A 17,565-nucleotide genomic window follows, 5' to 3' on the forward strand; every position below is an offset into this window, starting at 1 on the left:
AAAGGCTTAACATCAGAAAGAGGCCCCTGGGATTTTTTTCTCCACTCTTCTTTTCACTCCTTTAAGTATCTTTGTCTTCATTCAACTGCTCTGGCCTTTATCTCATCCTGCGGCCTTTCGACTGACCTGTAACCAGAGCTCAATTGTCCCTGCTGTCCCAGACTTCATCTGGGCCTCTTTCTTGGAGCTTGTCATGTTAATATGTTTGAATGGGATCGTAATAAGTTGCTGATAATATAGCGTCAACTGTGCAAGTGTCGCGTTGCCCTCTGGCTGGGGGATATAGACTTGGCTTTTTTTTTTTCTCTGTGAAGTTTCAGTTTTTGTGTAAAAGGGTTAGTTAAGTGTTCGGGCATAGGTGTCAAACTCAAGGCCCTGGGGCCAAATCCGGCCCGCCACATTATTTTATGTGGCCCGCAAAGACAAATTGTGCATCGACTTCATGTTTCAACACTAAAATTACAAATTGTCTTCACTTTTAAAAAATAGAGATATTGCTAGCAATTTTTATTACCACTCGATTTTTAAAATAATTGAGCAGTCTTTGATTTCAAAACTAGTTATTCATCAGTTTGTTGTGCAGCCTATACTACAAAAAGTCATAATGGCCCTCTGCAGGACACTATAACAAAAATGAGTTGGACATCTCTGTGTTAGGGTAAGGGGCCAGGGTAATGCTGAAAATAAAATACGACACCATCTTAAAGATGGAATTATTTCAAAATATATGGATAAAAACATGTTTAAAAAGTGATGAAACTTGCATTTGAAATTTAGACATAATGATGAAGTAAAGGCAAACATGCACATATCAAAAGGGTCTTGTTTTTTTTTAAACACCAAAAAGGCATTTTTTTTTCTTTTATGAAACTCAATTTTTGTTGTGTTGAGCCAAAAGCCGCTAGAATTGTGGCTAGTTTTGTTTTGAAAATGAGTCAGTTGGAGGGTGGGATAAGTAGTACTTAAATCTCCAATAGTTTTTTTTACACAGTCAAGACACATGAATGCTACTTTGTGCAATTATTTTGACGCTCTCTGCCATTACAGAAAATGAAGATTTTGGCTCAGCAAAAATATTCCTGCGCCCTTTTTTCCTATAAGCTATTTGAACAACCCACACCATCTCCTCTTCTAAAACCTCCTCCACAATCTCCACCTGAGCTGTCTAGTTTCTTGTGGATCTTGGATACCTTTTGTCTTAATCTGGAGAGCCTTGGCGATCTTCAATGCGCCCAACTTGTGTTTACGTTGAACTCCTATACGCAAGATTGAAATTCTTTCATCAAATCATTTTAAAGGCAGCAGCGCTTGTGTTCTGCCTATGGCTGCCTCTAGCGTCGCCTCCTAAACCAATCACTAACAAGAAAGAGATCAACAAAGCCTCTAATTGGCGCAGCGCAGACCGAGTCTAGAGGCACCCCCCCATACCCCCATGTTGGACAGTGGGGGGCGCCTGGAAACAGACCACCAAGCTTGAGATTCATGGAGGATGGGGGGAAAAACATTATAGAGCTTCACATTGAGCAACAAAGACAACTTTGCATCTGAAAGCTGTGTGAGATGCACAGCGTGCACAAGTGCAGCGTGACGGAAAGACTTATCCAGGAAACCCAGCAGTGACGACCGGTTAGCGCAACTACTTTTCCTTCCATTGGGTGGATTGAACCATCATGGCGACACAGGGGACCTGGCCTTGGTTCCTGACTTGCGCTTTGCCCTTGCTCATCTCAACGGGTTCAGCTCAAGAACCAAAAGGCTTCTCTATCCCAGAACACGGATTTTGCCAGTCCATCTCGATCCCTCTGTGCACCGACATCGCCTACAACCAGACCATCATGCCTAACCTACTGGGTCACGCCAACCAAGAAGACGCCGGGCTGGAGGTTCACCAGTTCTACCCGCTGGTTAAAGTCCAGTGCTCGCCGGACCTCAAATTCTTCCTTTGCTCCATGTACGCACCGGTTTGCACGGTTCTGGAGCAGGCGATCCCCCCTTGTAGGACTTTATGCGAACGGGCCCGGCAGGGCTGCGAGGCGCTGATGAATAAATTTGGCTTTCAGTGGCCTGAGAGGCTACGCTGTGAGAACTTCCCTGTCCACGGTGCTGGCGAGATCTGCGTGGGTCAAAACACATCTGAGAGTAATGCTCCCCCGCCAGCTCCGACACCGGACCTCCTGGAGCGCTTGAACTTTCCGTCTCACCCTTCAAGCAACCCGGTCTTCTCCTGCCCGCCGCAGCTCAAGGTGCCAGCCTACCTCAGCTACAGCTTCCTCGGCGCCAAGGACTGCGGTGCCCCCTGTGAGGTCTCCACACCCAACGGGCTGATGTACTTTCGAGAGGAGGAGCTAAAGGTCGGGCGGCTCTGGGTCGCTGTCTGGGCTGTCCTGTGTTGCATCAGCACGCTTTTCACCGTCCTCACCTATGCGGTCGATAGCCAGCGCTTTCGGTACCCGGAGAGACCGGTGGTCTTTCTCTCTGGTTGCTACTTCATGGTGGCGCTGGTGTATGTCGCCGGTTTTCTGCTTGAGGACAAAGTTGTCTGCGTGGACAAGTTCAAGGCAGACGGTTACAGGATGGTGATTCAAGGCACCAAAAAAGAGGGCTGCACCATCCTCTTCATGGTGGCCTACTTCTTCAGCATGGCAAGCTCCATCTGGTGGGTCATCCTGTCGCTCACCTGGTTCCTGTCGGCAGGGCTGAAGTGGGGGCACGAGGCTGTCGAGGCAAATTCCCGCTACTTCCACCTGCTGGCGTGGACAGTGCCGGCGTTGAAAACCGTCACCATCCTCGCCATGGGACAGGTGGAGGGTGACCTCCTGACCGGCGTGTGCTATGTGGGCGTGTACGACGTGGACGCCCTGCGGGGCTTTGTGCTGGCTCCGCTCTTTGTCTACCTCCTCGTCGGTACTTCCTTTCTGCTGGCCGGCTTTGTGTCGCTCTTTCGCATCCGCACCATCATGAAACTCGGCGGTGCTGATACGGACAAGCTGGAGAAGCTGATGGTGCGGATCGGCGTGTTCGGCGTGCTCTACACGTTACCTGCCGCCGCTGTGGTGGCCTGCCACTTCTACGAGCAGGCCCTGCGTCCGCGGTGGGAGCGCACCTGGCGCATGCAGACCTGCAAACGCTTTGCTGTGCCGTGCCCGTCGGGAAACTTTGCTCCGCTGTCCCCGGACTTCACCATGTTCATGATCAAGTACCTGATGACCATGATCGTTGGGATAATGTCCAGCTTCTGGATCTGGTCCAGAAAGACCGTGCAGTCCTGGCGCCACTTTTATAGTAGACTGAGTGGATCTGAGCTGGGCGATGCCACGCTTTAGCCACGCTTCCGTTATTACATTGAGATCTACCATCGCCACTGTTATTGCTCACCGTGGAAACAAATAACACTTGCTGTCATTACACTGTATACGACAAGGGTCTTTATCTTTATCCTTTTAGACAATTCTTGGCTACTGAAAGGGCTACACACTTAAATTAATTTGATATTATGTTATTATTAGATAATCATGTGAAGACACTGGTCAGCATTTTTCATTGTTGGGAACTATACAATTCAATATGCAACAGTTCTATAAATGTAAGCCAATTTTCAAAAAGCACTTCTACAACATTCCTAGAAAATCACAATGTCCATCACTAGAGCAGGGCCACGGACACCTTGTATAAAACCACCAGATTTTATTTTTACGCTGAGCTTCAGCAAAATCATCATGGCGGTTCTGGAAAAATTTCAATCATACACCGGGCCCATGTTTGCTCTTGTATGATAATTATATTGTGAGATTTGTGAGTTGATTTCTTTTTTATGAATATTTATAAATCAACTTGTGAGGTGACCTGAAGATTGCAATTTTTGCAGTCGTTTTGTCCAGCTTCTCCATCACCCAGCTTCACGGTGGCGCAAAAGAGTGACACGTGTAAATGCCCCGCGTACCCCTTCTCTCGTACAAAGTCACCTTGGATAAACTCCAATGCACAGAGCGACAAGTGTTCCAACTTCAGAGACCCGCATCCTATGCAATGTTGGCTGGTGATGGCTACAAAGTGTTGCCGTTTGGCTGCTGATGAGAGCCAATGAGGTGAACAATGTGAGGTGGATACTTCCTTTCTTGTTTCTAAACTCCATTGTCTCGAGTAGGAAAAGAGCAATTAAAGCGACGCTTTTATGTTGAGGTGTTGCACTGCGGTAGTCGCTTTGAGCAATCACGTTTGACCTGCGACCTCTCTATTCATACATAATGTGATTACAGGTGGATAGAAAGATAGAGTACAGAACTGCAGTATGGAAACAATGAAGCCAATTCCTTTTTCTTTTTTCTGTTCATTCAAAACATTTGTGTTTGATATCAGAAGATTAGTATAAGCGATCTACGCTTTCGCTTTACGTCAGATTTGGTTAACTGAGAGAATAAAATGATTTGTAGCAAAACATTACAATGTAAGGGGAGCAAAAAATAGTGTAACAGTCATGCTTCTGGGAAACTCCTTATTGTTGTTTTCGAGCAGTTTTCTGGTTCCTTATTATTGCATTTCCTTTTAAATGGCCAGACGTCTGAGTGCAGCAGCAAAGTAAATGACACATCACAAAAATGTGAATTTATTTTATTCATTTTAATCCGTTAAGATAGTCGTCTTACTTCAAGATCTTCATTTTACACTAAAAACAGTAAAATAATTCGTATTATTTTAAAATGATTACCAAATGACCAAATTTGGATCGAAAAGGGACAGAAGTACTACTTATTTTATTACCCAACTATATTTGAAACAATTTTAAACTAATATTTGTTTTGAGATACAGTATGCATATTATGTTGATGTTGGCCTAAAATAATATCCAAGCAGGAAAAAGAACGACGTCAAATAATTTCATGAGCAAAAGGACAAATGAGGTTAGGGAAGTGTGTTTTTTTAATGTGTCTTGCTGCCGTTCCGATTAGTCGGAAGACTAAATATTTCTAATTTGAAGAAATTATTACATTTTCACTTTTTATTTCATTTTCACAATAATGTGTGCGTGCGTGTCAATGTGAGATAAAGAGAGAGCGAGAGAGACTTTTTTCTTAATTATAAAACCAGTTTATTTCTTCACACTTTTTACAACACAGCGCTAACTCTAAAAAAATGTGACACAAGGTCACGATTTCTTGAGGACTTTTACGAATAAATGGTGTTTCAATTAATTTCAAAAGAGGGAACTGATTTTATAGGTAGGTTCGAGCTTGGTTAGGGAATGAATTACAGGCATAAATCAAGATACCACTTTTGTGATAGCAGGACCAAATTTCACACCAAATAACGAAGAACACTGCCGAAACTTGTGGTGAGGCAGTTTAGTTGGGAGGTGTGCCGTGAGATTTTCCACTGTTGAAGTGTTCATTTCAGACGTATTCCGTTCTTGGTCCCTGCTGCAGCCGATCCAGTGGGCCTGCATGGGCGTGATGGTTTTTCAGAGACGCACAGGAGGCGAGCAGCGCGGTCCCCGCCAACAGGTGCAACACGCCCGCGGTCCACCCGCAGAAGAGCGCGTCACCGAACTCCCAGCGCGGTGCCACGTCCGGCACCGACTCATCGAAGTATCGCAAGGCCGCAGCGTGGGCAACGTACGAGACCGGAACAAGCATCAGCGCAGCGCACCCGACGCTCAGCGCCCCGCTGCACATTTTCATCACCTTCTTGCTTTGCCCGTCCACGCACACGTTGACCGCATGCAAACCCGGGATGGCAAGCGCGAGCACAAGCAGCCCCGCGCACAGTGCCGCGCACACGAGCACGCGCGCCAACTTGATGTCACGAGGCAAGGCCAGCGGGCTGTCATAGCGTTGACACAGCAGAGCACCCTGCACGTCCTGCACCACGCACGTCTCCCAAAGGCCCAGCTCGTAGCTCTCCATGGGCAGTAGCTCTGTGGACAGAGTGAGCCACGCCGACCTGAATGTGGCCGCCAGCGTGAATATCCACGCACACGCGGAAAGCGCCACCCCGAGCAGCTCCAGCGCGCGGATCCTCGGGTCCATGAATGACCTGACACTCGTCATGCCTGTTTGTTTCTGACTTTGCCACCCAGTTGGAACTTGGGAGTCGACATCTCCCCCTTTTCCCCTCCCCAAACAAAACAAAACAAAACGTATAACACGCCCCAGCCACCGAACAAACCCACGTCCCCTTCTTTAAGCCTGTATGAAAGTCGGAACAACGACAAAACGTTCTGGTCTTGACAAGTTGACCCGTGTCCATCTGGATTTCACCAGTAATAAATAGATCCACTGAGAAAATGGTAATTGTGACTCATGACGTGAGACCATGCTATTCAATCTCTATAGTATTTTATGTGACACGCGCAACACTTTCACTGTTTTTGTTACGACCTGATTTGCACAGGTTCTTGCGGGAACATGCAAGTGTTAGTCTTTGAAAGGTGATGAGACAATCTCACAAAAAGAATTACCGCCACATAACCAAAACTGACTAACGCGATGCATTCTGCAACTATTGTTTCAACGAGTGGCCTATGTCTAGCTCTCATGTTCCATTAGTGGTGCTGTAATTTCAGTTTGTAATTCAATTAAAGTTTGACGCGTGGGGGGAATGGTGTTGCAGAAACTTGCCGTACGAGTGTTCACAACAAACAGACTTTTAATAACTTTACCGTTGTTCTCGGAATCGCACATTTTGTCTTTTTTCAATTTACATGCTGGTTCCAGAGTTCAGAATCTAATATAGACAGATTGAGAGCCTAAATAGACCGGAAACAACTTTGTGCATGGAAAATGAACAGTTTATGTAAGGAATAAAATGTCTTGCCACATTTCTATTGCTGGGAGGATCGGGTGCGCGTGTGTCGGAACAAGGAATTCACAGCAGCGCCGCTCGCATGCAGTCTTATCAATTTAGATTTTGTCGCCCTCTAGCGACAATGACAACACATTTTATTTTATTCTTTAGACAGAGAGTGTGTACGTGCGTGTGTGCATGTGCGTAACTTTATAGTTGTCGCCTAAATTTTGCTCATTGCATTTGTTTGCGGGGCAGTGTTGACACATTCAACATGGCAGATGCATTTACCTATCCCAGTAAAGGGGCCAACCCACTCAAGACGGTATCTATGGTTCTATCGTCATATGTCTGAGACGACGAATGTGACGCCATCAAGTAGCGCCCGGGTCTGTTTCGTAAAATGTGTGATCACTACCATCCCAAGATTAGTTTCTAAGTAGATTTATTAGCGGAAATGTCAGTTTTTCATGACGAAGTGGAGATCGAAGATTTCGAATACGACGAAGACACTGAAATATATTATTTTCCGTGTCCATGTGGAGACAAATTCGCCATAAGCAAAGTGAGTCAACTTCAGCCATCACGTTCCACCGTTTTGGAACTGTCCACTGTACATGTAAATTACGTAAATATAATTTGGATTATTTTTCGACTTGGTTTATTTGGTCAAACGTCCTGAACTAGTTCTACTGTTACCACGCATATTGTCTTAAAAGATCAACTTTGTGTTGCTGAAAGTATTTTACAATGCGTTTGAGACACAATCAATCTTTGTACTGTCAAAGCTGTATATGAATACATGTTATGTTCAGCACGTATGTTTGGTGCCAAAAGACTTTTATTCCATATAATATTCCAATGATCAATCATTTCATTTAAGTGTAAAAACGTTCAAGTTTAATTAAATATTACTCCTCCCCCGACTCAACACATTCCAAAACACCAAGCTAAAAAACTCAAATGGCATGAACACATTTATTTAACCGAGCTAAACAATTGGGATGATCTTCAGAGTGTTTGCTCTCAATAGGGCTGCGGTAAGCAACGTGATTGAGGATTAACATAGATGTTCAGTTTTAATTGTGCAGTTTGTCCTTCTTTTAGTTAGGACTATGCTATAATATATTTTTCCTCAATTATATTTATGTTCCCTTTTAATTTAGTAAATTACTGGTTCCCCCCCTAAGAAAATTCCTACAACTTTGTAACTATTAACTCCTGTTTTGTGTTGACAGGAAGAGCTGGAAAATGGCGAGGACGTGGCCACGTGCCCGAGCTGCTCGCTCATTGTCAAAGTCATTTATGACAAGGTGATTGACAACTTGTTGGCACCATTGCTGGGAGGCAATTTCCAGATTACTTTAGGGACCAAAAGTGGAGAAACTGTTTTAGTATCTACTAGACAGAAATATGTATATAAGAGGGGCCGAGAGCATTTTGGAGAAATAGTGAAAAGCCCTAATTGAAGCGCTTTTTTAAATCATTTTATCATCATCAATTATCACCTTACAGGAAGAGAACAGAAAATTGGCAGGGATTCACTAAAAATGTTCTTGTCATTTCTAGTGGAGATCGCCTAACACTCACAATGACATTTTGTCTTTCAGGAGTCTTTCATGTCGGGGGAAATCATTGAAGCCCCATCTGAAAGCAAACTGGCACTGGTTTCCACCTGACCTGGATTGATCTTCAAGACTGTTAATTTGATGTAATAATAATAATTATTGTGATCATTTGTGGATAGGCCATGCAATCAATTGAAAAAACTGACTGCCCCAAATCACAGCAATTTGCAAAGCAGAAATTGATGTTTCCTTTTTGTTTTGTACTTGCTTGTTTTGGCTTTAATGTTCACTTACATGTAAATATACTGAATCTCGTTATTTGTGTGCACCTTTTAAAGAAATTTCCACACCATCTTTGGGCTCATTTGTCAATAGTTCAACCCAAGACACACAAATGAAATTTCATTTCTCCTACTCAAACGAAACTTGTCTAAGTGTTGACCCAGCATACTACTTATTTACGTTTTACTTATTTGTGTATGTTTTGTTATGATACATTGTGATAGCAACACAAAATTTCTCATGTTTGAGTTTTGTTGCAGACACATAATGGCAGCCATGTCTCCGTCATATTGTAATCATTTCAAAGTGGAAATCAAATGAAAGATGACAACCGGACAGATGCCTGCGGAGGTTCACACCTTGAAAAAGAAAAGCTGTTTACACGTTCATCCTGGTGCCGCTGCTGATGACGATAATGAGGAAGATGCTGATGAGTTCTCAGTTGGTGACCAACCACATCAGCTGAGGCCTGGGGTTCCCAGGGTGACCTTCACAATGCCATGTTTTATATCTTGGAGCAAACAGCTGACACCCCAGGAGAAGGTGGAGTATAGTGATGTGCATTCCAGTTCTTTTAAGTGAACTGAACCTTTGGAATCAGTGGCGGGTGCGGCACTTTTCACTTTCCGTGAAGCTTTGACCATGATTTTTCCCTAATGCAGTGGTCTGTGATTAGGTACACTTGAAAATGGGGGTGTACCTAATGGAGCGTCCAAATGACGTCACATATCAAACAGCCAATCAGGAGGTGGGGGTGAGGCCGGGTGTGGCACTTTTCACTTAAGCTTTTTCCCTAATGAAGTGGCCTGAAATTAGGTACACCTCATGGACACTTCAATAGGTACACTACACGAGGTAAAGATAAAATATATATATATATAAATAGGAAAGTGTAGCGAACGATTCGATGAACGATTCTTTTGAACAAATCTTTTGAGTGAACAGATTCTAAATATTCAGTTCTCATAAAACTGAAATGCACATCACTATAGTACAAAAGAGTACAGACAGCTGATGGTGTCCAGGTCAATATAGCCAACTGGTTAATGAAACGGGCATTGCTCGGTAAGAACTTAGTTCGATCCCAGGTGAGAGCATGTACCCAGATGTCCTTTTAGAACCTCACTTTGTATGCGTACGCATGTACAAGCAAACATATTGGAACCCCTTGTTTAAGTGAAAAGTGCCACACCCGCCCTCACCCCCACTTTCTGACTGGCTGTTTGATCTGTGACGTCACTTGGACACTCCATTAGGTACACCGCCATTTTCAAGTGTACCTAATAACAGGCCAGTTCATTAGGGAAAAATCCTGACCAAAGCTTAATCTTGGAATCTTGGAAAACATGTTGGAACGCTGCCCCGAGGACTAGAGCTTGACACCTGTGACCTTTGACCATGATATTTCCCTAATAAAGTGGCCTGTTATTAGGCACACTTGAAAATGGCGGTGTACCTAATGGAGTGTCTGTGTGATTCCCTCGTTAAGCGCACCTGCGTGAAAAGTTTTAGCTCCTGCAGAACGTGAAAGTGACCAAAAACTTTTCACGCAGGTGCGCTTAACGAGGGTCACTTGGAAAACATGTTGGAACGCGGCCCCGTGGACTAGAGCTTGACACCTGTGACCTTTGACCATGATATTTCCCTAATAAAGTGGCCTGTTATTAGGTACACTTAAAAATGGTGGTGTACCTAATGGAGTGGCCGTGTGATTCCCTCGTTAAGCGCACCTGCGTGAAAAGTTTTGGCTCCTGCAGAACGTGAAAATGACCAAAAACTTTTCACGCAGGTGTGTTTAACGAGGGTAACTTGGAAAACATATTGGAACGCGGCCCCTCGAGGACTGGAGGCCATTTTCAAGTGTACCTAATAGCAGGCCACTTCATTAGGGAAAAATCATGGCCAAAGCTTAACTGAAAATGAAAAGTGCCACACCCGCCCTCACCCCCACTTTTTGATTGGCTGTTTGATCTGTGACATCACACGGACACTCCTTTAGGTACGCCGCCATTTTCAGGTGTACCTAATAACAGGCCACTTCATTAGGGAAAAAATCATGGCCAAAGCTTAACTGAAAATGAAAAGTGCCACGCCCGCCCTCACCCCCACTTTCTGATTGGCTGTTTGATCTGTGACATCACACGGACACTCCTTTAGGTACGCCGCCATTTTCAGGTGTACCTAATAACAGGCCACTTCATTAGGGAAAAAATCATGGCCAAAGCTTAACTGAAAATGAAAAGTGCCACGCCCGCCCTCACCCCCACTTTCTGATTGGCTGTTTGATCTGTGACATCACACGGACACTCCTTTAGGTACGCCGCCATTTTCAGGTGTACCTAATAACAGGCCACTTCATTAGGGAAAAAATCATGGCCAAAGCTTAACTGAAAATGAAAAGTGCCACGCCCGCCCTCACCCCCACTTTCTGATTGGCTGTTTGATCTGTGACATCACACGGACACTCCTTTAGGTACGCCGCCATTTTCAGGTGTACCTAATAACAGGCCACTTCATTAGGGAAAAATCACGGCCAAAGCTTAACTGAAAATGAAAAGTGCCACACCCGCCCTCACCCCCACTTTCTGATTGGCTGTTTGATCTGTGACATCACACGGACACTCCTTTAGGTAGGCCGCCATTTTCAGGTGTACCTAATAACAGGCCACTTCATTAGGGAAAGATCATGGCCAAAGCTTAACTGAAAATGAAAAGTGCCACACCCGCCCTCACCCCCACCTCCTGATTGGCTGTTTGATCTGTGACGTCACACGGACACTCCATTAGGTACACCAATATTTTCAGGTGTACCTAATAAATTTATGCATTTTTTGTACGTGTCAAGAATGTGTATTTGACTACTTGCTCCTTATTTTGGCGGACACCAACACATATTACACAACGTAAAACACATATACAGCAGTTAACCAAATGTCAGATTTTTGTTTTCATGCCCAAAAAAATAAAAACAAGGAAGAAAACACCTGACAAGTTTTCACAGGTTTTAATGTTTATTAAAATAAGAATAATAACAAGTAAATTTCATACCAGCAATCTAATGTGAAATTGCAGTAGATATATTGGATAACAATATTTAGGCGTATATATGCATACAGGTTATTTAAAAACTACTTTAAGTGTTATAAAATCAAGATTACCCAAAGAGAAGCATAATCTCCCCATTGTTGCATAACGGCGCATCGCTTCATGCAATAAAGTTAGCCGTTAGCTTGAAGAAAACGCGCATAAAAGAAGTGGTGTTTCAGTGAGTGGTTCTTTCTTCCCTTGGCAAGTCGTAAATCTACATTGTGGCTTACATAGTTCACGCCAGGAGGGAGACGCAACACGTCCTCTGATGCACGGGAAGGAAGGCAGTTGACCCATTGGCTCGTTCGCGAACGGGAAAGTCAGGATTCGTTCGCTCACCGATCCGTTCTCGCGATGAACTGGAAAAGCGAATCACTCACTCACTGATTCGTTCACTCATAGATTCGTTCGTTAGTGAACGGGAAATGCAATTCACGGCTCGTTCGTGAACGTCATTTTCTTCTTCGTTTAGTTTTACGGGGAGGTGGCACCAGCTTCAATGGACATTACCGACACCTACTGGTTGAAGTCATATGAACTGAAAAAGGAACGAATCACTTCAGGACGTGATTCGTTCACTGAAAATAAATTCGTTCCTTTGAACAAATCGTTCACTCACGAGCCAACACTCGTGAAGTAGCCCCTCGTATCCAGTGTCCAGGAGCACCACGGTACACTATCTCCTCAGAGTAACGCACGCACGCAGTAGTGCCCTCCAACGTGTACGTTACACTTTAGACCATAAGTAAAATCTGCGTTGGAGAACCCTATTTAAGTGCTATCTCGCCATGTTTTTCCTGCATTTATAACTCTTATTTTCTTAAGGTCTTAAAACACACTTAAACAAATAAATTAAAACATGTTGAGAGAAAGAGCAATGGATAAGATAAAACTATAGCACAAACTGTTACAGTGTACCAATCTTGCTGTTTACAGTAAACAAATCACATTTTTATCTGAACCAACAAACCACAAATCAATATTCATGACTCATGAATATTGGTCATGAATCACGAGTAAAATAATGTAAGCATTTGGATGACTGAATGTGGCCTTCTGTCTGGACCCCCTGCTGTGTCTCTGCAGGCAAGAGGCAAAAATAACCAGAAGGTGTGACAATGCGGCAACGTACTGTAGATGTTGATTCTTGTTTAAACAAGAAACTTGTTGAGATCTGTTCTTAGAGTCATCTTTCTGGGTGACCCCACATACATTAGAGCAGGCATGTCAAACATACGGCCCGCGGGCCGGACCCGGCCCGTTGGATGATTTGATCCGGCCCGTCATAAATTTCTGAGTATGTCAAAAAAAGAAGCGAGTCACTAGCTCATTTCTATCAAAAGTTATGATTCTTTAAAATAAATACAACTCAAATGCTCCCTCCGGCCGCTAGAGGGCAGTAAATGTGTAAAAGAGCTCACGTCCACCATGCGGCACTGACACGAGTTAGTACCAGGAAATAAACATTCGCTGGTTAAGCAGAGGTGTAGTACTCAAGCGCTTCTTTGAGCTACGAGGCAAAATTGTGGGAGACGCAGCTATCCAGCGGTGGCACCACGCACTTCTCATGTCTCACAGCTGTGCGTCCGAAGGCACCGGATCGTCCCGATTTGGATAAATATAAAGACAACATAACAGATTTGCTGCGAGAGTTTGAGCGGAGGTTTCAGGTTTTCAGTGAACTTGAGAACAAGTTCGGCTTTTTTCGCTCGCCATTTACAGTGAAGCCTTCTGGTGTGCCAGCTGACATTCAGCTCGAGCTTATTGACTTGCAGTGCGATTCCGCTATGAAGGATACATTTGGGTCCGTGGGATTGGATACGTTTTATCAGTATCTTGTGCCAGGTTACCCCAAATTAACAGCCATGGCTGCAAAGGTTCTCTCCATGTTTGAGACTACTTATCTTTGTGAACAGGTGTTCTCCGTGATGAACTATAATAAAACAAAGCAGCGCTCAAAGTTAACAAATGAACACTTGAATGACATTGTTAAATGTGCTGCTACTCAGGATTTGACACCTGATATCGACGCACTTGTAAAAGCAAAAAATGCCAAGTTTCAGGAGCCAGCAGCAGCAAGTAGACTGCAGGAGTGCAGTGAGAGAGCAAAAAGTGTGATGACACGACATTTGTTTGCACGCATGAATAGAAATCATTAAAAATAAGATTAATCTGGTTTCATATTAAAGACAATTAATATTGTGCAGTATATTCTCAGCTTCAGTAGGCCCAGCCTAGTAGTTTGAGCTGATGTAGTCTAATCTTATTGCCCATGCACTGCTAAAACCTTTATTTTGTAATTTTATTTATTATTATTTCAAAGCAGTATGACAATTAAGGCAAAACATTTTTTTTTTATAGCTCCCACTTGAGTTTGTTTAGTGTGGTGAGTTGGTTCAGGTGTAAAACTGCATTCACTCAACTGTTAAAATAAACCAGTTGTTAACACATTCAATGCCAAACATGAAAATCATTTTTTTTCTCCATTGTTTGTGAATAAATGTGTTATGCTTAGAAAAGATCCCTTGTCATCCGTGATTATAATATGTAGGGTAGGCTACAAATGTAGGCTGAATGATAAAGCATAGTACTGAAAAACAAAGCTAAATAGTTGGAGTTGACATTCTTTTACTGATCCGGCCCACCTGAGAAAAGAAACTCTGGATCCGGCCCCAGAGCCAAACTAAGTTTGACATGCCTGCATTAGAGGGTCTCAATTACATGCGGATTTTTGTCAGTGAAGACAATTAGCATTATTTTCCCCAATTCCACGTAAATTGTACAGGTTTTTGTAACATTGGTGACAGTTTACAATTTCGGTTCAGATTCTTGCCAAATACGCCACGGAGGCCTAAAGACACATAAAATGATACGGTGGGCCGTATCTGGCCTGGGGCCTGAGGTTGACGCCTGCCTGCCTGCCTCTTCCAGCTTTGACAGCATTTAAGCGCACTGCAGAGAGAGCCAGAAAGCTGTAAGGCGCACACGAGGGGATGTTAAGTGGGTGACACAGACGCTCAGTTACTCTATCGCAGACTCGCGCACACTCGAGCTGACATGCCCGTCATGTTTTCGGATGAGCCGGCTATGAACTGGACCTCCACAGAGGGCGCCTCCCGGCACGACCGGTGGAGCGACACGCCGCGGGAGCAGTTGACGCGCGGCGGTCAGCGCGTGATCTCGCTCTTCCTGGGTTCCATCATGGTGTTCGGCTTCTTTAACAATTTTCTGGTGCTGGTTCTGTTCTGCAAGTTTAAGACGCTGCGGACGCCCGTCAACATGCTGCTGCTCAACATCAGCGTCAGCGACATGCTGGTGTGCGCCTGCGGGACCACACTGAGCTTCGCGTCCAGCCTGCGCTACCGGTGGTTGTTTGGACGGCTGGGGTGCTTGTGGTACGGCTTCATCAACTCTTGCTTCGGTGAGTTCGGACTTGGCAAAAGTACTTTATGCAAACTTTTAGAAGTAGAAGTTTAAAAACAACAACAATCGTACTGTCAGTGATATCACACATATTTGCGCGGTGCTCAGAATCTGTCGTCCTGCTTCTCGGTCCAGCCAAAAATCGTGTCACACCACTAGACATTCTTTCAGCTGGTGTAAAATTTAGTCTGCTTTCAATCCACCAGCTGCGTCCGGGACATTAGAAAATGCGCCCAGCATGGGGCAGAGTGGTCTGCCAAATTCCCAAACACAATAAAGGAGTTTCCATCAGGGGGCAATTGGAAACAGTCCTGAAAACTGTGTGACCACCACATTTGCGCCAGTTCCATCAAAAACAAACACCTAATGGTCTTTGAAGGGTCACGTGTGAAATAGTAAAACAACATAATTTGTCCATCCAAAACAAGAGGTGCAAAGGTCATATGGAGGTCAGCAGGTGCTTTGTCCCAGGTGTAAGATCTGCACCTACAAAAATAAATACCGTATTTTTCCCACCAAAAGGCGCACTGGATGATAAGGCGGACCCTCAATGAATTTTTTATTTTAGAAATTATTCCAAATATAGGGCGCACCGGAGTAAAAGGCACACAAAATAGAAGCTATACTGCAACAAACTGAGGGTTGCGGTATGCATCCACTAGACAATAACCAACGAGCCCTCTGTAAACAATCGCGTTTCTCAAACTATCTCCTATAAAACGATCAGAACTAACTAAAGTTCGATCTAACGCATTGGTACTACTTTCCTATGTTTCCCTTCCATATCGATCCGTAGATTTAGTCGAAACATTAACAGAGCAGCCTGTTTTGACATGAAATAGCCTGGTGCGTATAGCAGCTATCGTTATAGCATTAGCCACCCGCAAACTCCCATGAGCCTCAGCTCGCAATCTCCCATAAGCCTTAGCAAAGTGTAAACAATCACATTTCTTAAAAAATCTCCTATAAAATAAACGGAACTGACTAAAGTTCGATCTAACACATTGGTACTGCTTACGTATGTTTCCCTTCCATATCAATCCGTATATTTACTCGAAACATTAAGGGAGCCTACTATTTTGAAATGAAATAGCCTCACGGGTGCAACAGCTATTTAGTGACGCCCCCTGACCACGGTTGCCGTAATGGTGGGAAGCGATGCGACCTTGTAATTTACTAGTCGTACTATACCGTACTGAAACATTTTGGCAGAGCACTGTGTGCAACCAGTATGGAGCAACAAATTCATCAATTGATCCATATATAAGGCGGACAGGACTATAAGGCGCACTGTCGGCTTTTGAGAATTTATTAGGTTTTTAGGTGTGCCTTATAGTCCAGAAAATACGGTACATGCAAAAAAACAATTTCCCTTTTTTCCGGAACTGATCACAGATAAGACATCTATTAATGAGTGTCAATCAGTTTCAGACGCTCTGAGGTCATAATATAAGGGATATTTTTGGCCTGCGTCAATAATCGGAACATACATATGTGTGCATAGAGGCCTAAACCAATTTCCATTACAGAATAAGTCCCACTCTGCACTAAAAAATAAGTGCTTTGTATGTGCCCTAGGTATTGTTTCTCTGGTGTCTCTCGCCCTCGTGTCCTACGAACGATACAGCACCCTGCTAGTGTACAACAAGCGGGCCCCGGACTATAGGAAGCCTCTGCTCGCAGTGTGTGGGGCTTGGCTCTACTCACTGGCGTGGACGTTGCCCCCCTTGCTGGGATGGAGCAGCTACGGGCTGGAGGGCGCGGGGACCAGCTGCTCGGTGACGTGGACCGAGCGAACATCCTGCTCTCATTCCTACATCATCTGTCTGTTCGTCTTCTGTCTGGGTCTGCCCGTCTTTACCATGATGTACTGCTACGGTCGCCTTTTGCATGCCGTTAGACAGGTGGGTCCCCACAGTTGAGCAGCCAAGCAGACACAAAGTCTGAGGTGCTGAAAAGTATTCACACTCTTTCCAAATAGAAGGATGTTATCCAAGTACTTCAATAAGCTTTATATTGCTTCCTTTTGCTTTTAAATGTTTAACTGCACGTCATCACTTGTGTCATCAGGTGGGTCGAATTCGCAGGACGAGGCGGCGGGAGTTCCACATCCTGTTCATGGTTGTCATCACAGTGCTTTGCTTCCTTCTCTGCTGGATGCCGTACGGCGTCGTCGCCATGATGGCCACATTTGGCCAGCCGGGCCTCATCAGCCCTGTAGCGAGTGTGGTGCCGTCCATCCTGGCCAAGAGCAGCACTGTGTTCAACCCGGTCATCTACATCCTGATGAACAAGCAGGTGAGGTGGGAGCTCTCCACCCTGGATTGCTCGCCATGGTACATACAAAGAACTGGGAAGTGGATGTGCTTTCCCCCATGGACCCAGCTTTGAAAAGTATTTGAAATAAGCAGTACATCAAGTATCA

General features: G+C 44.4%; 4 protein-coding genes across 4 annotated transcripts; 3 read left to right on the forward strand and 1 right to left on the reverse strand.

The window, feature by feature from the left end:
• The first annotated feature begins 1,670 nt into the window (after positions 1-1,670).
• Positions 1,671-3,323, forward strand: LOC133148177 (frizzled-7-A-like). The gene has a single exon (XM_061271380.1). The coding sequence runs from the start codon at positions 1,671-1,673 to the stop codon at positions 3,321-3,323; it is 1,653 nt and encodes a 550-aa protein (XP_061127364.1).
• A 1,794-nt stretch (positions 3,324-5,117) lies between these two features.
• Positions 5,118-6,054, reverse strand: LOC133148193 (putative claudin-24). Its single transcript, XM_061271381.1, has one exon. It carries the CDS (start codon positions 6,042-6,044, stop codon positions 5,388-5,390), a length of 657 nt encoding a protein of 218 aa, XP_061127365.1. The 5' UTR covers positions 6,045-6,054; the 3' UTR covers positions 5,118-5,387.
• Positions 6,055-7,120: 1,066 nt separating this feature from the next.
• dph3 (diphthamide biosynthesis 3) lies at positions 7,121-8,700 on the forward strand. The gene is made up of 3 exons (XM_061270636.1): positions 7,121-7,345; positions 8,019-8,093; positions 8,391-8,700. Exons 1-3 carry the CDS (start codon positions 7,238-7,240, stop codon positions 8,457-8,459), a joined length of 252 nt encoding a protein of 83 aa, XP_061126620.1. The 5' UTR covers positions 7,121-7,237; the 3' UTR covers positions 8,460-8,700.
• A 5,968-nt stretch (positions 8,701-14,668) lies between these two features.
• LOC133146068 (opsin-3-like) lies at positions 14,669-17,531 on the forward strand. Its single transcript, XM_061269442.1, has 3 exons — positions 14,669-15,138; positions 16,719-17,044; positions 17,211-17,531. Exons 1-3 carry the CDS (start codon positions 14,775-14,777, stop codon positions 17,529-17,531), a joined length of 1,011 nt encoding a protein of 336 aa, XP_061125426.1. The 5' UTR covers positions 14,669-14,774.
• Positions 17,532-17,565: the final 34 nt, after the last annotated feature.

This window comes from Syngnathus typhle, linkage group LG2 (genome assembly GCF_033458585.1).
Source record: "Syngnathus typhle isolate RoL2023-S1 ecotype Sweden linkage group LG2, RoL_Styp_1.0, whole genome shotgun sequence".
Taxonomy (NCBI): Eukaryota; Metazoa; Chordata; class Actinopteri; order Syngnathiformes; family Syngnathidae; genus Syngnathus; species Syngnathus typhle.

What these genes read in the sequence shown, in the direction of transcription:
- LOC133146068 (XM_061269442.1), top strand. Translation starts at nt 14,775, where the DNA reads ATGCCCGTCATGTTTTCGGATGAGCCGGCTATGAACTGGACCTCCACA. An exon ending in CTTCATCAACTCTTGCTTCG is followed by an intron (nt 15,139 to 16,718) that starts GTGAGTTCGGAC and finishes TATGTGCCCTAG; the next exon opens with GTATTGTTTCTCTGGTGTCT. An exon ending in TTTTGCATGCCGTTAGACAG is followed by an intron (nt 17,045 to 17,210) that starts GTGGGTCCCCAC and finishes TTGTGTCATCAG; the next exon opens with GTGGGTCGAATTCGCAGGAC.
- LOC133148193 (XM_061271381.1), bottom strand. Translation starts at nt 6,044, where the DNA reads ATGACGAGTGTCAGGTCATTCATGGACCCGAGGATCCGCGCGCTGGAG.
- dph3 (XM_061270636.1), top strand. Translation starts at nt 7,238, where the DNA reads ATGTCAGTTTTTCATGACGAAGTGGAGATCGAAGATTTCGAATACGAC. An exon ending in ACAAATTCGCCATAAGCAAA is followed by an intron (nt 7,346 to 8,018) that starts GTGAGTCAACTT and finishes TTGTGTTGACAG; the next exon opens with GAAGAGCTGGAAAATGGCGA. An exon ending in TCAAAGTCATTTATGACAAG is followed by an intron (nt 8,094 to 8,390) that starts GTGATTGACAAC and finishes TTTGTCTTTCAG; the next exon opens with GAGTCTTTCATGTCGGGGGA.
- LOC133148177 (XM_061271380.1), top strand. Translation starts at nt 1,671, where the DNA reads ATGGCGACACAGGGGACCTGGCCTTGGTTCCTGACTTGCGCTTTGCCC.